The sequence below is a fragment of the Berghia stephanieae genome, chromosome 4 (assembly GCF_034508935.2).
Source record: "Berghia stephanieae isolate SIO BIC M18660-M18661 chromosome 4, UCSD_Bste_1.3, whole genome shotgun sequence".
Lineage (NCBI taxonomy): Eukaryota > Metazoa > Mollusca > Gastropoda > Nudibranchia > Aeolidiidae > Berghia > Berghia stephanieae.
The window spans coordinates 91,382,670-91,405,454 of NC_088363.1; the positions used below are offsets into that span (position 1 = coordinate 91,382,670).

At 36.7% G+C, this 22,785-nt stretch overlaps 2 protein-coding genes across 5 annotated transcripts in view; one reads left to right on the top strand and one right to left on the bottom strand.

Annotated features, from left to right (window-relative positions):
* Positions 1 to 5,445: 5,445 nt before the first annotated feature.
* Positions 5,446 to 22,785, top strand: part of LOC144971565 (large ribosomal subunit protein bL9m-like) — an 89,068-nt gene continuing 71,728 nt past the window's right edge. Inside the window, exons 1-4 of the mRNA XM_078912607.1 lie at positions 5,446 to 5,569; positions 6,255 to 6,344; positions 7,903 to 7,976; positions 9,547 to 9,632. Of these exons, the coding sequence (XP_078768733.1) occupies positions 5,554 to 5,569; positions 6,255 to 6,344; positions 7,903 to 7,976; positions 9,547 to 9,632 (266 nt within the window). The 5' untranslated portion in view covers positions 5,446 to 5,553. The remainder of the gene's footprint in view (positions 5,570 to 6,254; positions 6,345 to 7,902; positions 7,977 to 9,546; positions 9,633 to 22,785) is intronic.
* LOC144971563 (uncharacterized) overlaps positions 11,212 to 22,785 on the bottom strand; it is a 48,065-nt gene continuing 36,491 nt past the window's right edge. For all 4 annotated transcript variants that reach the window (XM_078912603.1, XM_078912602.1, XM_078912606.1 and 1 more), the window contains 6 exons: positions 22,449 to 22,666; positions 21,497 to 21,607; positions 19,593 to 19,672; positions 16,865 to 16,966; positions 13,982 to 14,125; positions 11,212 to 12,012 (listed from right to left, as the gene is read on the bottom strand). In XM_078912603.1, the coding sequence (XP_078768729.1) occupies positions 11,875 to 12,012; positions 13,982 to 14,125; positions 16,865 to 16,966; positions 19,593 to 19,672; positions 21,497 to 21,607; positions 22,449 to 22,666 (793 nt within the window). In that variant the 3' untranslated portion in view covers positions 11,212 to 11,874. The remainder of the gene's footprint in view (positions 12,013 to 13,981; positions 14,126 to 16,864; positions 16,967 to 19,592; positions 19,673 to 21,496; positions 21,608 to 22,448; positions 22,667 to 22,785) is intronic.

Sequence of the window (22,785 nt, forward strand, 5' to 3'; positions counted from 1 at the left end):
ATATAGTTTTGGCAGAAAATGCTAAATAAGCACCGTGGTGATATTCTTTTAAATTTAGATGTCTTCATTTTCTCATTTTAAAATGCAGACTTATAAACATAATTTAAAATATTTTATTGAAAAAAAAACAATAAATAGACTTTTAAATGAATTTTAACCTATGAATATGAAGCCAACCAGCAAATGGACACCATCATATACCCTGCTTTAAAGCTTCGTTGATAACCCTCACAGACCAAAATTCGTTCAATGTGTTTATTTATTATTGATGTATAAATCAAATTTCAAAATCAATAAGTTGTCGATTAAAAAAAAAAAGATTGAAAAAAAGTATTGGAAAATATGAGGAAATGACAAAATTTTGAAATGTTGGCGTTGTGAATGCCAAATTGGCATATTTTGTGAACAACAGAAGATACTTACCTCCCTGAGTAAAAGAAATGTATATTGTTTTCTTTCGTTTCTTTTCGGTTTTCCAAAAAAAAAAAAAAAAAAATAATAATAATAAAAATAAATAATAGTTTTGGTTTGTTTCAATGTGAGAGCTCAATGCCTTGTTTCCTTCTCCCATTCCTCCTTCTCATCATCACTGTGATCTTCTCTCTCTCTCTCTCTCTCTCAACCCTTTATCCGTCTTGCCTGGATATTTGGGTATTGGGACTCGAATATTATGGCTATGATTCCATAGTACCTGAATATACATACTATCAAGAAAGTGTAAACCTTTTATCTATTTACAACAACTTTAGAAAGGAGATTCACTCTGGATTTCCAGCCCCCGCTAGCGGGGCCATTGGTTAAGATAAGGATTTCAAACAAAAATACTATTTTTCTGCCTTGGTAGATTGCCGTTGAATGCGCAATAATTGATTATGTTCTTTTAATTTCGGTACTTTATATCAATTTGGTTAATTGGCGACCAAATGTTTTAAAATAATATTTCTTAGGTCTTGAACTAATACTCAAAAAAGAGCGAACTATCAAAATTTGTACTTGAAAGTGTAAACTATTTTTTATGACGGTCGCTTACACACTGTGTATTAGGCTGCCCCGCGTTTTTTGCCATTTCAAACGCCAAAATTTGCCATAAAAAATGGTAAAATTTGCCATCAAAATTGCAAAATTTGCCCAAAATTTGCCCAAAATTTGCCGCTAGTTTTACAAAAATCAAACAATTAAAACAACATGTACGCTAAAAAAATTGGCACAAATTGGGCATTTTGTAGAATATTGATGTCACAACATGTCAACATGAATTTATTTACATTTTGAATGGTTTGAAATAATCTTATAATAATAATAATAGCCATAGTAAGTAAGTAAGTAAAATAAAAGAAGGAAGTAATCAAAATATTTTATTAACTATCTAGCTTCTTAAAATTTGGGAAATCAAAGTGAACAATCGCATAAAAAATTCTAAATTTGAAAAACTAATTAAGGAGAGGAAAAAAATAACTATTCACAAGGAAAGAGAAACAAAATCCATTTTCCAATGGGGCATATTAAATTTGTATTCTCTACTTACTATCCAATTTTGAGCATTATTATTATTGCTTTATATTTCAATATAGGCCTAATGGGTTTTTGAATGAAAAACATGGAAAAAATCATGAAAAATCATGTTTGTCCGTTATTTAGTGCCAATTTTGGATGCTATCTAGCATTGAAAGTCACTGTCTTTTCACAATTTTTCATTTGTTTGTTTTTTTTTAAAACAAAAAATCGTCAATTTAGCATAAAAACGCGAAAATTGCGGCTTGTTGCGGTCAAGGGTGAAGTTTGCGGCCGCGAAAAACTGCGGGGGACAGATTAGGTTTGGTTTCTTTTCAAAATCGAAAGTAAGAATCTGCAGAGAATGTATCATGACTGAATATTTATCGCGCCAGAATCTTTGAAAAGTTGTAAGTACCAATTAATAATTTATCTAAGAAATGTTTACAACCTAGCATTTGGCGGTAATAGTCTTCAACAGTCGTATCGTCATTTCCTTCCTAATGACGTATGGTAACTTAGTAACACTACGGAGTTATAGTTAGACACCGAAGCTCGCCTAACGAACGACTTGCCCAACACGTGACCATTTTTTTTCTCGCGTCCTCTCGTCTAATCTCGTCACTCCCGAATAGAAAGACAATGGGCGGAGCTCATATGATATAACGCAATGAAAGTTCTGTCCGATGACGGGTGGGGGGATATCACCTCTCCAAAACTTACCTTATTATATGAAATCTTGAGATTCTTATCCAATCATCGATTGCTCGTTTGACAGTTCGCTTGATTTATGGGCAGGCGGCTTTGCGTAAAGGCGGTGAGTGTTGTATACATCAAAGAGTACCGCTGACCGATGGGTAAATAGTGGTTGTGTAACCCAAAAGCCCTGCCGTCTCGACTGCAAGGTCTTGTATGTAATAGTTGCGTCACCATCTCAAGGCTCAGGAATTAATTAGTGAGCTGATTCAAACAATGTGGGTTTCAAATTTATCGTATACGTAATCATTTGGAAGCTACAGAGAAAGGTGTTTTTGTGTAATCCCTTTCACACACACACACACGCGCGCGCGCGCACACACACACACACACACACACACAAACATATACAAACAATACACAAACAATACACATCCCTGGTCATCTATTGCCTATATTATTAATGTTAATATATACATCCCATGCTGATTGTCACTACCCCCCCCCCCCCCCCAACCATTTCCACCATCCAAGTACCAGCGGCCTTTTCTCTTTGATTTCGTATCATGGTCTACCCGAAGCCCAACACCTCGATCGTTTGTGGGTCAACCCCCCCCCCCTCCCCCCACCTTCCCCCGTAATCAATTTATAATTTTCTCTCTGTATAGAGCGCCACATGCACAATTATATACTATTGAATGACACTGACCTTGCCCCTCCCCTAACACAAGCCAACAGCAACCCAAGCTATCCTCTATCATGTGACCTTAGATCCGATGCTGCATACCGCTTGAGAGTCTTCACTATCCAGATCTCGTTCATGGTCACGTGAGAAGGCTATATCCGTTCGGGTTCGGCGTTCGGGTTCGGCGTTCGACCCGATTTCGTTAAAAGCCTAATGGCTCTAAACTATCGGAACAATGGCGGACGCCGTATGAAATATTTATCCGGCGAGCTTAAACGCGTATCCAGAGGAAAATAACCCCATCAATTTGATCATGTTTTGACTTTTACACATTCTGAACACAAGGCATATGAAAAGGGAATGAAAAGTTCTAGCCAGCATGAAGAATAAAAAGTAATGATTTTCTTTGTTTAGAACCAAGATGGCCGCCGTTGCCGGGCGCGTGACATCAGACTACTGAATCCAATTTCTGCAGATGATAGACCGATTGTCATGATTGCTATTTCTATCGATTCGCTCGTTGGCGACATCCTGTAGGTAGTCTCACTATTTTGAAACTCTCATTCACTCAACGTGAAAGGTTGTGCAAAGTAATTGAACCCGGAAATATTCCGGAAGCTGACCATCGTTATGGACGCTGTCGTTGAATCAAAATGAAAGCAGACGCGAGCTCTTGTTTTTCGCCATTTTTCGTCTTTCTCGAAACCACTATCAGGGTTGCCAAATTATTTTCAGGCATTCTGCCAACTGGATTTTAAAAATCTGCCAAATACCACAAAAATCTGCCAAACCGTACTATTTATAGTACCCCCTTTGAAAACTCATCAGTTTTGTTAAATAAAAAATTCGCAAGGCCTATGTCATATTTTTTTTTTCATTTCGCAAGATCCCCAGGCGAAGATGAAATTCCCGCTGAATTGTTGAAATGCGGTACCCTCTCCCTGGATCTGAGCATTGCAAACATAATGAACAAAACATTCTCAACACACAAAGACTGGGACATAAACAGCGGTGTCCTAATTACAATACAAAAACCAGGAAAAACGAAAGGACCCGTAAACAACCTGCGCCCAATAACATTACTGAATACCATAAGAAAAACACTGTCAACTATTGTCCTCAACAGAATTAGACCGAAAATAGAAAAAATATCTATCACATAGCCAAAGCGGGTTTCGCCAAGACCGAAGCACATCGGACGTTGTATGGACACATAAATGGTTGGCAGCAAAGGCACTCAAAGAAAACATATCCATAACAATAACCGGAATCGATATGTCCGCAGCCTTTGATACGATCGACAGAGGAAAACTTTTGGAGATATTAACAGAAATAGTAGACGAAGACGAGCTCCGAATAATCCGATTTCTCCTCAGCAACACAAAGATACAACCAAGGATATACGGGGCCACAAAACAGACGCAGTTCGAAAGTAACATCGGGACCCCCCAAGGCGATAGTCTGAGCCCGATTCTGTTCACAATATACTTAGAACACGCTCTGAAAGAAGTTCGAAAAGTCATTCCAAAACCAACGACTCATATTGAGAATGCAATCCCTAGAGAAATCGCCTATGCAGATGATGTCGATTTTATTGGATCAACACCAGCAAATATAGACATCATACAAAATACCCTCATGAAATATAACCTCCAAGTCAATGCCAATAAAACCGAATTTACAACAATATCGAGGAACAAAGAGGAATGGAAAAGAACAAAGAAAGTCGGCTCACTAATTGGAGACACCGAGGATGTACAAAGAAGAAAACAGCTATCAAATGCCGCACTCAGTAAACTCACCAATGTATGGATTAGAGGTGACAAAATAAAAAGAAAAACCAAACTGAAACTGTACCATGCTCTTGTAAAACCGGTACTTCTGTATAACTGCGGCACTTGGGCGTTGACAAAATCCGAAGAAGAACATCTGGATGCCTTCCATCGCACACAGCTAAGAAGGGTACTGGACATCAAATACCCAAAAAAGATCTCAGATGAATCACTCTATAAGATCACAAAAGAAAGACCAATCTCCCTTGACATTTTACAACAACGATGGCAACTTTTCGGTCACATACTACGCAGGGACAAAAACATACCAGCTAACCAAGCCATGTCGGGATACTTCCAAAAACACGGGAACCTTTTCAGAGGAAGACCGATCACAACACTCCCTGTGATCCTAAACAAAAACCTCACAACACTTGGACAAAGCATTAGTCTCATAACGGCAGGGGACCTTGAAAATCTGAGAACCCTAGCAGAGGACCGGCAATATTGGAGACACCTCACACAGGAAATACTGGAAACAGCCAAGGCGACCCGATCTTTCGGTCGAGACGCGAAAGGCATCTAAGTAAGTAAGTAAGTTTAAAAAAATCACTAATACATAAAAATTGCCACGGAAAACGTGGAGTAGACCTATACATGATATAAATAATATCGGAAAATAAAATCTGCCAAATATCTGCCAAACTGCCAAACCGTTTTTTCTCTGCCAGACGACTTCAAATTCTGCCAAAAAAAAGGACATTTGGCAGAAAATCTATGGCACTATGGCCTCAACATCCGGGTCACCCGTTGCCCCAACAATGTTTCTGTCGTCTGCTATTTCAATTGAGGGAATCGGCGGAGAATTCGATATCGTACGATTTTTTTTGTTCCAACTCTAAAAATCTCATGAAAATTGATGGAGGTAAGGGACATTTTTGTTGGTTTTATTTAATAATGTAATAATATTTCTTAATTCACATCTATGAAGTGAAAATTTTCCGTTTGTTTAACATTTGAACAATGTGTGTACGAGGTTTCAATTGAATTGACCGACCCTACAATTTTTTATGTGCCCTTGTTATTATTCTTTATTCCAGCTCTAAAAATGTGTAGTGAAATTAATGGAAGTAAGGGACGATTTTTTTGTTTTATTTCATATTTCTTAATTCACATCTATGAAGTGATAATTTTCCGTTTGTTTAACATTGGAATAGTGTGTGTACGAGGTTTCAATTGAATTGACCGACCCTACAATTTTTTATGTGCCCTTGTTATTATTTTTTTATTCCAGCTCTAAAAATGTTGTGAAATTAATGGAAGTAAGGGACGATTTTTTTAGTTTTATTAAATAATGTAATAATATTTCTTAACTCATATCTATGAATTGATAATTTTACTTTTGTTTAACATTTGAACAGTGTGTGTACGAAGTTTCAGTGAAATTTAAAAACGTTGTTATTTTTGTACTTTTACATTTAGAGCAAGTATTGCATTCAGAAAAATCAGATTTGTCTCTAAAAATTGTTTTAAAGGAAGACAATACTTTTGGCAGCATTTTCTTTCTTTTTCTGTTTTGTTTACCTCATCTTTAATTGTTTTCCATACAGTACAGTTTGTTACGTGTGTGAATCGACTAAGTAGATTCTTGTTGTGGAATTTGCTGCATTCCTGTTCATTAAATCGATGGGGCATTGAAGGTAGGATATTTTAATTAATAACAACCCCTCCCCCCTGCTCCTATTCTTAAAATTTATTGGTCTTTCATAGCCATCTTCTATTTCTGAGGGGGGGGGGGGGGGGGGGGGGGATAAATTGCATCTTTTGTATTATTTTTCTTTTTTTTTTGTGTGTGTGTGCTTTATCTGTCAGTCTTGTTTTTTGCCTTTAAAACATATCAAATTATACACATTCAATCTTTATTTATATTCTGAGACTCAAGGTGATAGCACAAAATACCAGCATTAGGTGTGACTCATAGAGATCAGACATCATTGTATAATTTCTAATCAATGAGATGACAGTTTGAGTTTTGTCATTGATATTTATAGTAGACTTGTTTTGTTGACAGCAGCCAGTGAAAGCCTTTCACGGATTGGCTTTACATGATAAAACTTCTGATTATGAACTATCAATCTTTTCAAGCAACATCTCAGTAATTTTTCCTTCTTTTGAACACACCATCTTAATTATTTTTCATACAGTATGTTTGGTGTGTTAGTCGACTAAGTCGATTCTTGTTGTGGAATTTGCTACAATCCTGTGCATTAACTCGATTTGGCATTGTCACTGAAGGTAGGATATTTTAGTTAATAACACCTTCTTTTGAACACACCATCTTAATTGTTTTTCATACAGTTTAGTATGAGGGTTAAGTCCGTAGATTCTACCTGCAGGTAACTGTTCTCACTTTGATTGGATAGTGAAGGTAGGATACTTTAATTTATACACCCATCCCCCTTTCTTAAAATCCATTGGGATATCATACTCATCTTGGGGTTTCTGATAGCTCAGCAAAGGTAACGGGATGACCCCAGGTGCACTCGAGATTTTTTTATGACGTCCTTATCTACTCCCCAGATATTGGGTCGCTGGGTCAGATCTGGTGGAAATCAGTTTGCGATAAACTAGCGTTCTGTCCAGAGGGTAGCAAGAAATTGCCATTGTCTGTTTCAAGCTATAGATATTGGGATAAACTCGAGCCCCATGGTCTCAGTGGCTCTAAAGGGTATACTCATCTTCAATTTCCGAGGGAAAAAATATATTGCTTTGTTAGTTTTAGATTTTTTGCTCTATCTGCAAGTGTCTATAACTGCCATAGTATAGTAGTTTTCTGCATGGAAACTCTCAAAATTCTGCACATATTTTCATTCACAAACACAAGCTTCTAACATAAAATATTAGCAAAAAGTGTGAACCACTGTTGTAAAATTACAAAATCAGGTGAACGGGCAGTTTGAGCATTGCTTTTGTAGCAGATTATACAAAATTTGTACTCTGCTGAAAGCCTTTCAGGATTGGTGCTACATGATCCATCTTTTCTTTTGAACTATCAAATGTGTTGCTGAGCTGTCAGAATTCATTTGAATTGAAAACTACAATGACAATTCCGATCATTATGATTTTAGCGAAAGCTAGGTTTTTCTTTCTTTTCTTTTTACGTACCCCCCCCCCCCTCCAACTGAATCAGCAAGGTCTTGTTGCATCCATTATACTTGGTTGTGGAGTTAACAGTTGTTTGGCTTTGTTATCGTTCAGGTGTGTTTGATATCATCAACAAGGGCTACATCAAACTCTATGTATATAAAGCATTAGCTGCAAAGAATCAAGAGGTGAGTTGTCTCAAAATTAAAATATAATTTTAAAATATATATAAAAAAAAGAAAAGTCAAGCGCATTCATGAAGATTTTTTAAAGAAATGATCAGCCCCACAAACTTACACAATCCACGTTAAAAGCATTATCCATTGATTACCACTGTACCAATGACAGGATCTTATCGTTATTCATGAGGTGCTTTATCTTAAAATCCTCTAGAGATGCACAGTATGATGATGATAATAATAATAATAATAATAATAATAATAATAATAATAATAATAATAATAATAATAATAATAATAAATAATAATACTTAGTTTCATCTGTTTGGAAAGTATTTGTACAGACGTATGGTGCATGACAAAAATCAAATAAATATTTGCAACAATATCACAAAGCAACAGAAGTAAAAGTAATTGTATATGGTCTTCAGAATTTAAAAGAAAAAAAAATTGAAATAAGGGTAAATATCATAAATAGACCAGATTATGTGTATATTTGTGAGGAAAGGTATACTCTCACTAAATTTTCAAAGTTGTCAAATCATTCTGAAAATAATTTCATTGGGCTCCTTGCACAAAAACAATCAAAATTCATATAGGTTTTATGATTGTGGCACTTATAGTTTTTGAGATATGGTCAAAATAGTGACGGGAAACTGATACATATCACAAAGAGAAAAAGTGGATCAAAAATTGTTTCCAAAACTACACCTTTATATTTAAACAAGGGATCTGCTCAATAGAAAAGAAAATATTTTTTGAAAATCTCACATGTCTAGAAAACAAAAACATAAAAATGCTTGAAGTTGTGGACTTTTCTAAATAATTACTCATATCAGCTTTAAAAAAGAACAAAATACCAAACAAAGAATGTTTCGAGCTCAATAGCATACCTTGCTGGATGGTTGGACGCGAAATGTGTTGATGAGCTGCAGTTTGATAATGATGAGGAACCCCTCCTGTCAACAGAGGCTAAGGATTTTATTGAAGCAGTTTCTCGAGGAGGACTGAAAGTGCCCCATCTCTCAACATATGAACTTGTGAAAGTGGGACTTTGCTTCATGAAAAAACATAAGGAGCGAGCTTGTTGTCGTCAAAAGTTAATACGATTTACGATTTTGAACTCAATTCAAAATCCCTTTTGCGACGGTTGGCAAACGTTTTGCTTCATGGCCTCCACAAGTTGGACAAAGACCATGACAAAAATTCCATTCTCTACCAAACTTCCATCAAGAAAGCCCGATTGGCAGATTAGGAAAGTAAGATGATTTATCAAGTATGTCATGAAAGTGTGGCCATTAGTTATTCTGTCATTTTGTAGCAAGCATGATTGATTGATAACTCTTGCTGAGACTTTTGATATTCTTTCATTTTGATATAATGCAAGTACTTTTCCCAGGTCCTCTTTTATGAATAATGTTGAACTATCAATCACTTTAATGACAGTTTTGGTCTCTAAAATAAGAATCATATCAAAAAACGATTTGTTTGTTCTTGAAAATGATTATCTAATACTGAACTCATGGCCTCTAGTGTTAACTCAGTAATTAATATTTTATTGTGGGATCGTCCTCCACAGATTGCCCCCTACATTGTACGGCTCCTCTTCTATTCCTCCCATGTTTCATCTTCATCATTCAGATCATTTATCACTGTTCATGACAGGTCAGAAATTTATTATTTTAAAATTGTTTTGGAATAATTTTGTTTTTTGGTTCAAGGAGTAGTGTTGCGCAGATGTTTAGTCTTCGCTTAGCAACTGAGTGTACAGGGATCGATTCCGTCCACTGCACTGTGTGGGTATGAGTGAGCCACCTTGCCTCTAGCTTGTGGGGCGCTGCACTACGGCTAACCCACCAGTGGTGGTATATATCAACAATGTTTTTCATCCTATGGGATGAAAATTTGTCTTTAGGGTCTATTCCAAGGGAATACTGAAATAATTCATGTGTCAGCCGCAATGCATCGCCGCAAACTGAGAAAGAGCGAGGTGACTTGCTCAAAGGGAGGGGCAAGGAGGGAAATAAATTTGATATATATATATATATATTATATATATATATAATATATATATATATATATATATATATATATATATATATTCCTTCAATACTCAATTACAGTGTATGTCAAGATGTGTTCTAATTGTCTCTCGGGAAAAGTGGTCGCCTTTTCAGGTATACAATAAATGTTGATATTATGATACCTAATAGAAATAGCTCGAACCAAATTCTGCAAAGCAAACCTTCAGAGCAACGCAATCCTGTTTCTGTAGCATGAAACAGACCCTCTCCCATTTGAAAAGGACGTGGTCTATCGTTGAGAATTTCTTGTCAGATTTAACAAACCCAGCACGGTGTGTCTTTTTTACGAAACCCGCCGAAACCCGCCGGAACCCGACAAAGTTATGGGAAGTAGATAGCAGTGGGGAGTGAACCTGGGACTGGGTTTCAGCGGGTTTCGTAAAAAAGACACACCCAACCCAGCATCCCCAATCATTGTCGAACGGAAAGAGATGTCAAATAAAAAATAACTTCGATTCTAGCTACTTGGATTCGAAACCATTTAGTTTGTCTTAGTCTACAAAATTAGATATTGGAATCTTTGCTTTTATTTTGGGAAAGAATTGGGCGTGTCTCCACTCACTGTTATCAATAGCTTTCTTTAAAAAACAAACAAACAAACAAACAACACCCCCCCCCCCCCCTAATGAACAAAAAAAAAAAAACAACAACAACAAACTAACAAGACAAACCAAACACACACACACAAACACACACAAAGAAAAAAAAACAACCAAACAAACAAAAAGTAATAATTAAAACAGCCAAAATAAATTCAACAAAAAAAAAAGCAAATAAAATAAAATAAAATAAAACAAAACAAACACAAACCAAACCAACAAACAAACCAAAACAATCAAACAAAACAATATGACGTTAATTTCATTGTGACATGGGCACACTCCCCTCCAATTAGAGAGAACACCCCCCCCCCAAACACACACACACACACACTAAATTCCCCCAATAAAACAACACACACAATAACAAAACAAAATACACACACACCCTCTCACACACAAACACATACACACAAATTCAGAGAAACAAAACAAAACAAAACAAAACAAAATAAAAGCAAGCAAAATTGTAAATGTAAACAAACACATTTAATACAAGATTTAAAAAGACAAACAACAACAACAGCAAATAGCATAATAAAGCAACACAAATACTCGAAATCTTATCATGTTTGACTGTTTTATTTCATCGATGTAATCTGTAGTAAAAAATGGAAATTCCGAAGATGAAATCAAACATAGAATAACGAAAGCAAGAAGAGCCTTTGGAATGCTCAGAAATATCTGGAAATCAAGGAAAATCACCACCAAAACAAAGCTACGTCTCTTCAAAACAAATGTTCTATCTGTTCTTCTTTATGGGTCTGAATCATGGAAACTGACAGGCACTATCTCCAACAAACTAAACAAACGCATTCCAAAACAAATGCTTAAGAAAGAACCTAAGGATATTCTGGCCAAAGTAATTTCAAACAAAGAACTGGCTAAACACATTGAACTTGAACCAGTATCTGAAGCTGTAAAGAGGAGAAGGGGGAAATGGACTGGACATGTCCTCAGAATGGATCCAAGTGCCATTCCCAGGATAGCCCTCAGGTGTACCCCCCAGGGAACGAGAAGAAAGAGCCGCACGCTGGAGAACTGGAGAAGGGCCATCGAAAGAGAAATGAAAGCTAGTGTTGGTCTTGGGGACAGATGACAAAAATGGCCTCCAACCATAGAAAGATGGCGTTCCACCCTGTCAGCCTTATGTGCTGATCAAGCACCAAAAGGATAAGTAAGTAAGTAAGTAGTCGAAAATGCTTAATTAAGGTATGGATGTTTCTATCTCCGAGGACTGTAATTGTCAATCAGCCTCATGTCAGCCATTGTCTTTTGCAGGGTAAGGGTCCGATAAGATTCCCACTCCTTACGATTCTGTAACTTGTTCTGTAGGGACTCTTCAGAGGGGAGGGGATGGATCTGTTACAGAATGGAATAATGGTATACGAGTTGATTGGGGGAATAAGAATTAACTGATGATGGTTGATGTCCCATAGTTTCACATCGGAACAAGGCCATCACATCTCTCGCTATCATAAGAATAACAGACGCCGCCTTCACCATCACCACCATCATCCATCGACGTTTTCTACCAGGGCAGTTTTTGCCAAATGCCACACATGAAATACACACACACACACACTCACACACACGTACACACATAACATGTATATATATATATATATATATATATATATATATATATATATATATATATATTATTTAAAATATTTACCACAATGTTTGGGGCAGTCTACATCGATGTTTCAGGCTTAATTTGCCATCTTCAGGACTGAGTTGTTTTGTTGACTGTTGTTGTTTCTTGAAGTGGTTCCGGTTTGAAGTTAATTAAGAGGAATTTGCGCCGATGGGGACACTTTCCGTAGATCTCATTTTTCATGTTGAGTGTGGCTTCATGAGGTTGTTTGATTATGGTATATTTTTCTTCCAGGCATAAGCTACATTGTTTTGATGTTGGTGTGTATCCTGTTGCTTTAGATAAAATTTTCCATGAAATGTTGTGGTCTATTTTGTTGTCTTTTAATTTCCAAATATGTTCGCTGAGTTTTGTGGATGTTTTTTTGTTAGTGTTTCTAAATGTTGAGGTGTGGAGGTTGTATCTTGTTTTGAAATTATTTTCTGTTAGTCCTACATATTTTTCTTGCTTGTTTGTTTTAGTTAAAACAAACAAGCAAGAAAAATATGTAGGACTAACAGAAAATAATTTCAAAACAAGATACAACCTCCACACCTCAACATTTAGAAACACTAACAAAAAAACATCAACAAAACTCAGCGAACATATTTGGAAATTAAAAGACAACAAAATAGACCACAACATTTCATGGAAAATTTTATCTAAAGCAACAGGATACACACCAACATCAAAACAATGTAGCTTATGCCTGGAAGAAAAATATACCATAATCAAACAACCTCATGAAGCCACACTCAACATGAAAAATGAGATCTACGGAAAGTGTCCCCATCGGCGCAAATTCCTCTTAATTAACTTCAAACCGGAACCACTTCAAGAAACAACAACAGTCAACAAAACAACTCAGTCCTGAAGATGGCAAATTAAGCCTGAAACATCGATGTAGACTGCCCCAAACATTGTGGTAAATATTTTAAATAATAATTCGCTCCATTACTACATGTCGAGCACTTTTCGTACCATATTTGTATCAAACACGATTCAATATATATATATATATATATATATATATATATATATATATATATATATATATATATATATATAGCCTATATTATAAGTGCTACATTAATATCATTATTGAGGAATAACTTTACTTTGGAACCACGGTAGTTTAAGTTGATGTCATGCCCCTTTCATCTCATCATCATCATCGTCATCATCATCATCATCATCATCATCATCATCATCATCATCATCATCACCGTTTCTACAATCATATATAATCTTTATCAGCATAATCACAATACCGCAACCACAATGAACATTAAACATTAGTCCTCACCAATGTATGAAATCAGTATAATAATTCTATATGCAAACTAAGGACCATTACTGCCGTACTCTGGAGCCGAGGTCCCGGGTTTGAGAGTTTTTGCCAAGATGAGAGTCATTTAAATCGATCGATATTTGAAGGACGAGTTTTCTGGCCAAATTTTTAAATACGTGTTTTCCCAGAGTTTGGCAATAGATAGTTCGAAGATGACGTCACTCAGGTCTTTGTTATTGTTTTTTTGCCATCCGCGTTTATGAGTAATGCTCACTGAACTGTATTAACCTAACTATAAACGTTCATGGATACACACAGTTTTGTGTGTTGGTCCGTTATACTTCCGGATGGCAATGTTATGAGCTTCTTAGCCAAGCGCATACTTTCTATACTGTATGTACCTCTTTAATCATTCGTTTTCTCAATTCACTCGATGTGTTATCCATGAAGAATTTTCTGTTAATCATGACCATTTCGGCCCCGTCAGAGACAAGACTGGTACTAATCGTCTTCTTCATGCTGCTGAATACACTAGACTCCAAACCCTGAAAGGTAAATGATAATATATGAAACTAGGACCCATTGCCTGGTAAGAGCTAAAACAGAGTGTTCAGATTGAAAACAAAAATCCTCTTAAACAAGGTGTTCAACTTCTTACATCTAATGGATCTCGAACCTCATCCTTCGTAAGCTTATAGTTCGACATAGACAAAAAAAAAAAAATTAAGTCAAAAGACTAGTCTTTGGCCATAAAAGAAAACAAATTGTGAATTATATTCATAGTTCAACCAATGGGATTGCATGTTTCCTTGAGCACCACTAACGACTTTTCACTAGGCGCTGTACAAACCTAAGAAATGACGTCAAAATCCTAAGTCCGAGTGGATCCGTACATAGCTATCGTTAACCTAGTGGGTTCTAATGTCAGGCAGTGATGCCAAAACTCCGGTTTAACCGGAAATAAATTCTGGTCTGGAGCAAAAAATTCCGGGCTCCGGGCAACTTCCGTCAAATTCCGGTGAGGTCAATTTGTTCCAAGGATACCCCCCCCCCCCCTTTTCCAACCACCACATCATCATTATTGCCACTAGTATTACAACCAGCATCACTACCAATACTACTGCAACCACCACCACATCATCATCACTACTACTACTACTACAACCACCACCACCACCACTTCATCATCAGTACCACAACTACTACTGCAACCACCACCACCACATCATCATTGCTACCACTGCCACAACTACCATCACCATTACAATCACGACCACCACATCATCATCACTACCACTACTACTACAACCACCACCACCACATCATCATCACTACTGCTACTACTACAACCACGACACTACATTTTCACTACCATTACTACTACAGCACCACGGCCACATCACTACCAATACTACTACAACCAGCACTACCACATCATCACTGCCATTTGTACTATAACCACCATCTCCACCACATCAACATCACTACAACCACTACCACATCATTATCATCACGACCACAACTACTACATCCACTATACCATCACCACATCATCATCACTACAACTACTGCTTCAACCACCACCACCACCATATCATCATCACTACCACTACTACTACGACCACCACCACCACCACAGCATCATCACTACCACTACTACTTCAACCACCACCACCACATCATCATCACTACCACTACTACTACTACAACAACCACTATCACATCTTCATCATCACTACCACTATTACTACAACCACTAACACCACATCATCCTCACTACCACCAGTACTACAATCTCTACCATTAGGTTTTGGCGCTTTACTTCATTTAAAATAAGGAAACGTTGGGATTGTATTTGACAATGTGTTTATGTATCATAATATAATTCTAATCAGTTATCTATTTAGATCTATACAATATGTAAACACAATGCGAAATACCATCCCAATTCCTTTTTTCTTGTGTGCGGAAATTCCTCTTTCGGCATTGAAATTTCTACGAGTAGTGTCTGAAATTCCTGTGAGCCAAATTTAAAGTTGGCGTCTCTGGTCAGGCTAGAAGTTAACGATGGCCACTGTCCGTACGTAGCCATCGTAAACTTCTAGCCTGACACTGACCAAACAATTACGTCAAAAGACAAGTCATTGGCCGCAAAAGAAAACAAATCGTGAGTTGTGTTCAATAATGCATCCAATGGAATACAGTCCAAGGTGACACATAGGTTTGTGTGTAGGTCCGATATATTTCCGGATGGCACTGTTGTGAATTTCTTAGCCAAGCGCACAGCATCTTCTATAGATATAACAAAATTGACATCACTCAGCTCTTTGTTATTGATTTTAGCAAGCCAGTTTTATTAGTAGTTCTCAATAAATTGTATTAATCCGACTATAAACGTTTAAGGACAATCCACACCGGAGACTGATTCCGACGACCCACACTGTCGTCCTATGCCGTCTTGGATAAAGACGTCGGGCACGGACAAAATACTAAAAATAAAGAGAAGAGCTGCTAGACCTACACATACCCTAGAAAGAGGAGAGCTAACGCGTCGTAGCTCCTCTTTCTAGGCACATACCAAGCACCCGACGTCCTCTGCCGTTTTTTTCGAGCTTGGTATGGGTAGGTCTGGCGGCTCTTCTCTTTATTTTTAGAATTTTGTCCATGCCCGACGTCCGGAGTCGGTCTCCGGTGTGGGTTAGCCCTAAGGGTATGCATTGTTTTGTGAGTTAGTACGTTATACCCGGCTGGCGGATGGTATGAATTTTTTGTTTGTTTGTTTTTTTAATTTTTATTTTTAACTAAGCGCACAATAGCATCAATTAAAAATACCGGCACGAGGGCTTGAATCCCGGACTTCTTGATTAGGAATTTGTTTGGGTTCTTTGTGTACCATTGACTCCAGTGATGATATGACATCACTTATTCCTTATGATGTTGATGGGGTTCGTTTTTCCCCCCCCCCCCCCTTATCCATATCAAATAAGAACTTCTCATTGCAGTTTCAACAAGTGTTCGAATTGCTTTTCGTTCTTCGTCTGCAGAGCCGGCGTAAAAGTTCGTAATATCGATGATTTCAAGAACCTCTGTGCTCCAATCTAACTGCAAAGACTGAATTTTTAGTCACTTCTGCAAAGTCTAAGTCTGGGTAATTCTGCCTTAAAGATGTGATGATGGTGATGATGATGATGATTCTGACGATGATGATGGTGATGATAATTGTTGGAATAATTGTGATGAAGTTGTTGATGATACTATCAACAACGATATAACTGCCGACTCACATAAATATCTTTCGGTCCCAGTTTCAATACTTGTACAAAGATACACGGCTTGATGCTCCTCTCACAGTTCAACTCCTCTTGTAAATCTTTTTCAGATTCATCCTAGTAGAAAAAAAAAAATAAAAAATTCATCACAGTACCTAGTACACACTTTATACTTATTTTCTTAATAACAAACAATATGAATATGGATCTGACTATAAAACGGGTTGGACTGTTTAGAGTTAGAGTTATTAAGGGTTTGTGGTCTTGTGCAAGACACTGGCTTTTTAACCTGTAGGTTGCGGGTTTGACTTCCACTCTTTGAAGAGCAAAGTTGAGTCCTAGGGAAAGAATATAAACACATTCTCTCATTGTAATCTGACATGGTCGATAACAGCGTTGTCTGTCGATAACAATTGTAATAGCGTCTAATAAGCGTGATGTCTTTTCATAATTTTAAAGTCTTGTTGTTGGAGTGGTTCCCCTTCTAAAGCGCTTTGAGCACATTAAATGGATATTGTACTATATGAAAGATAAAATTAAAAAATAACTTCACATAATATGTCATTGCAGAGACCATATTTATCATAATATTTACAAAGACAAAAATGAGATCACAATTGGTTCCTCCGTGACCTCTTGTTGCTATGTCTGTCAAGCTATTTACATGGATACCTTTTTTTTCTTTACATAGCATGAGTCTCGAGTCATTCAATCAACATACAGTGCATATATTTTTGAAAAGTATGTCAGTTATCGGATATTGCATTAAAACTAATCGAATAAACATTTCAGTAGTTTTATTTTTGACTCTAAAATTTAAAACAAAGTATATTCTGCCCCTTAAATCAACCGATGACCGTGCGTGATCCGAAGACCCATAGCCACATAAATTACTTGCCTATCACCAGGAGAAAACAACCTAAACAGATCCTGAGCATCACTCACAAATTTAACACAGATGATTGAAAAATAATGCAGTGTTGTCAAGCATTGTGATACTATTCCTTTATCATAATGTCAAAATAATGTGAGAAATACTCACTTGCTGATCTGACGTATTTATGTGTTTGGCACGTACGAAGGGTAGCTCATGCCTTTTCGTTAACAGGAAATAAATAGTCAATGAGACGGAATGGAATAAAAGGTAGGAATGATTCTGATTGGTTAATGTCTTAATTACGGGCGAATCATCAATTATGTTGCATTGATGTCCAACAGGAATTATAAGCCACTTCTTAAAGCATTTATTAATTTGTGTTATGTAGACTTAATTCACAAAAGTGTCTTTAAAAAGTAATACTACTTGCAAAAAAAATATGTAATGATCATAATCTCACTTTATTTCCGTAATTAATCTCTGAATCATGTTCGGGAAAAAATTGCGGTAGATTCTTAATAGTTTCAGTATTCAGGATGTTTTTAATGAATTGTTCCATAAGAGAAATCGATTAAGAAATTGAGTAACGATGGTTGTCGAACAGTAAAAATCATATACAGTCTGACTGGTACCTCGTGGAGTTCAGTTTTTAGTAGTCCTTCGGAGCCATAAGGTCCAAGGAGCCGGCGTCTTTCCCGGTTTCTATAGCGTGAAACGAACAATAGCAATTGCTTGTAACCCTTTGGATAGGACGCTAGTATATCGCAAAGTACTATCCACCAGATCTAACAGACCATCTACTCATTCACTGGTGGGTAGATTTTAAAAAAAAAAAAAGGGGGGGGGGGGGGGGTCAGAAAAGATCTCGACTGCACCCAGGATCGATCTTGGTCCCCTTGGTGTGAAGCGAATGCTCTACCAAATGGGCTAACGGGATTCCTCAAGGTTCAGATGGCTTTGTCAAATAATATTCCAAGTCATTAAAAAAAACTTGGATTAACAGCTTTATTTCTGAGGGTGAATAATTCAGTCAAATCTAGATAGATACCGTGCATATACCAGTTCTTCGCTAAATAATGGAGAAAAACATCCCAAAATAAAAGTCTGCTGAGCTTGGTTTTGCATTTTCGGCTCCAATCATATGGAATTCTTTCCCACTTAAAACCCGACAATGTGAAAGTTTACCAGTCTTCAAACGGCATTTAAAAACCAATCTTTTTCATTCTGCTTTTCGTGATTCTATGTGATCTTCGAACATGATATATGTGTGTGACTGTTGTGGTGATTTGTGGTCGAATGAATGAACTTGTGTGATACCAAAACAAACTATTGTTAAGCACATCTGAGCACCATTTATTTGTGTATAATGGCACTATCATCATCAAGTGCCAGGCCTGTTGCAGACATCGGCGATCATGTCCCTCCAACCATATCTGTCCTCAGATCTTCTCAATAGTTCGATTCCTGTTCCTCCTCCACCAATCCATCTGTTCAGGTTGTCAATGTAATCTATCCTCTGTCACCCTCTTCTTTTCTTCGCGGCAACTTTACCCGTAAGTACAATCTTTTCAATTCCGTTTTTTTCTGTAAATATGTCCGAGAAATTTTAACTGTCTTTTTCTGATGGTGTTTACCAAAGTTGGTCGAACTCCAATTTGTTTTAATACCTCCTCGTTTTTTATTTTATCTTTCCATGAGATTCTAAAAATGCGTCTATAAAACCAAATTTCGGCTGCAGTTATTCTACGCTATAGCGCATAATAATAATGATGATAATAATAATAATAATAATAATAATAATAATAATAATAATAATAATAATAATAATAATAATAATAATAATAATACCCTAAGAGCTTTACTTACGCTGGAGTCATTGTTATATTGATGCTTCTGGTCCGTGATGGCATCAAGACTTTGAATGCATTGAAGACCCGATTTCTTCTCTGTTCGTGAAGAAAAACAGTCAATAAGAACGATAAAATGAAGTTATCATAAATTACTATAATAAGTATGTACCTCATCAACTCCCTCCGCGGCAATAATGATGAAAATTCCTGTTTTTTTTCATATGCAGAATACAATGTCAGCGAGACAATTTTTTACCCCACTGCCCCAAACTCCTGTTACGATAGAATAAAGCATTCTCATTCAAGTTATTAGAGATGAAGTGCGTTCTTGATTGAAAATTATACAATTCAGGTCAATTTTTTTTCCTGTTCTTTACCCATTCACCTTTTATATAATGGTTACTCCCAGCGTTGTCTCAGTTTTATCTCACTCTAGGTCATGATGATAATGATGATGATGATGATGATATTAATTCTAAATGTGCTTTTCATTATTGATTCCCCCCCCCCCCCCAAATACGCTAACTTTTAGAATACATGTTATGTAACCTTCAGGCGTGGCTATATTGGTTGATTTGGTGCCTGGCACTGCCTCCATCTTTTAAAAATGGATAACAGTATTTCAAAAAAAAAACAACAAAAAAACAAATAAAAAAAAAACAACAACTGAGAAATGGTATTATATACTGCCTCTTATTTATTCTTTAAGTTTCAAAGTTTTATAGCATGTTTTAAGTCATTTTCTTCTAATTCTGGCACCACCTTATACTGTAACCATGCCACGCCACTGGTAACCTTTATCGATGCTACAACTACAATGTCACATTTTTAACCAAATCCTACGCTGATAAAATCTATCATTTAACTTTATGACTTTCCCAAATATGGTGAGCGAAAAATCAAATTGCATTCAGCGAGCTTTAAAGTGCAAAGATCATCAGATTTGCCAATTAAAACCAATAGCAAAAGAAGGGGCAGAGCTTAATTTTTGTGACAGATGAGTGTGTGTGTTGTCTTGTGGTATGGCACTCGCTATCGGATCGGAACGTAGCCATCGTTAACTTATAGCCTGACACTGACCAAAAAATGACGTCAAAGTGCCAGTCTTTGGCCACAAAAGAAAACAAATCGTGAGTTGTATTCAATAGTTCGACCAATGGGACCACCCATGAGCACTACTAACGGCAACTCACTAGGCGGTGCAAAAAACAAATAATGACGTCAAAATGCCACTCTTTTTGGGTTTCAGTGTCAGACGAGAACTTAACGATGGCTACGATCAGAAGCTCCATAGGCCCTGAGCAGCGTATAGTTTAGTCATTGGAAAAATCTCTTTACTCATATTCTCTCTCCTAACTCAGGTGTAAAATGAGGACCTGGTCGTTAACAGTCTGTGTCGGGAAAAAATGTACTGTCTCGTACGTCGATCCTACATGTTACGTATTGGCTAGGGACTCCTTGTTTGCGCTTTGAGAACGTTTAGTACATATTGCGTTATATAAATGCTCGGCCTTTTTTTTCTTTTCTTTTAAAACTCCCTCTATTGATGACATAAGATCGATGATAGGCTACACGATTAAGCCCTTAGAGTGTTGTACTATTAAATTACCAGTTTTAAAGCAATGCAAATAATAGTGAAAATGTTAAAAACGGTGTGACCTCTCGATCTCAAAACAGTATCATGTCGGGTGGTTTAGATAGATCCACAAAAACGAATTCAAATGAGACAGGATTAAATTTTATGCTTGTTGTACAAGTACAAGGAACATGAATATCATTTTTAAACTGATTAAAACCAAATTTTACAATATTTGTCATTTTAACTATCAATTCCCTTTTTAGCATCTTGTTTACCCCGACATGATACGGTATCACTTCGAGGCGATGGAACATTTGTGTTTTTTTGTTTTTTTTTCATACCATCCATGTCGCTTCTGTCCCGCTCAAATGATAAGCGTGGTGTGGTATTTCCGTTCACACGTAGTTCTAGATCATCTGTTTCACCTGAATGGAAGCTTGATCCGTCTTCATCTACAAATATCATAAACGTGAACACTATATCATACTTCTTCTTCTTCTTCTTCTTCTTCTTCTTCTTCTTCTTCTTCTTCTTCTTCTTCTTCTTCTTCTTCTTCTTCTTCTTCTTCTTCTTCCTTCCTTCCTTCTTCTTCTTCTTCTTCTTCTCTTCTTCTTCTTCTTCTTCCTCTCTTCTTCTTCTTCTTCTTCTCTTCTTTCTTCTTCCTTCTTTCTTCTTCTTCTTCTTCTTCTTCTTCTTCTTCTTCTTCTTCTTCTTTCTTTTCTTCTTTCTTCTTCTTCTTCTTTTCTTCTTCTTTTCTTCTTCTTTTTCTTCTTCTCTTCTTCTTCTTCTTCCCTTCTTCTTCTTCTTCTTCTTCTTCTTCTTCTTCTCTTCTTCTTCTTCTTCTTCTTCTCTTTCGTCTCTTCTTCTTCTTCTTCTTCTTCTTCTTCTCTTCTTCTTCCTTCTTCTTCTCTTCTTCTTCTTCTTCTTCTTCTTTTTCTTCTCTCTTCTCTTCTTCCTCCTCTTCTCATCTATCATCATCATCATACCATCATTCATCATCTCATCATCATCATCATCATCATTACCATCATCATCATCATCATCATCATCATCATCATCATCATCATCATAAACATCAAAATAATAAGGTTTAAGTTGACAACAAAGTGCAGTTTGATTTGCGATTACATTATTCAGGACATTTGAAGTCAGAAGTGATTTCTTGGAATCATTTAAGTTTAAGAAGTTACTTTGATATCCTTTTGGAATAATAGTTGTGTAAGGATGGACTTTGGGGCTTTCATACCATTGACTCTGGGGTATTTAACAATCTATTGCCCTTGATATGCTTACCTACAAAGGATGACTCTTCTTCAATCCTGGTCAAGGATTTAGTGCGGGATGATCTTGGACGGATGGGTGTAAGGGTCTTTGGTTTGCTGGAAAACGTAGATTTTTTGAGTCTGTTTGCTGGGAGGGCAGCAAGTGCTTTGATGATGCGACACGACCCGCTTTTGATAATGTAGATCCATTCACTGCTGTTACTGTCACGACAGAGGACAACACCCTTCCTATGATGTAGATAGGTAGGCATTTTTGAGCCTTTATATTCAATATATAATAATATGGTCATTTAAACCTGTTCATCATCTTCAAACATTTTAAAAGCATATTTTTTAAAAAGTACCCA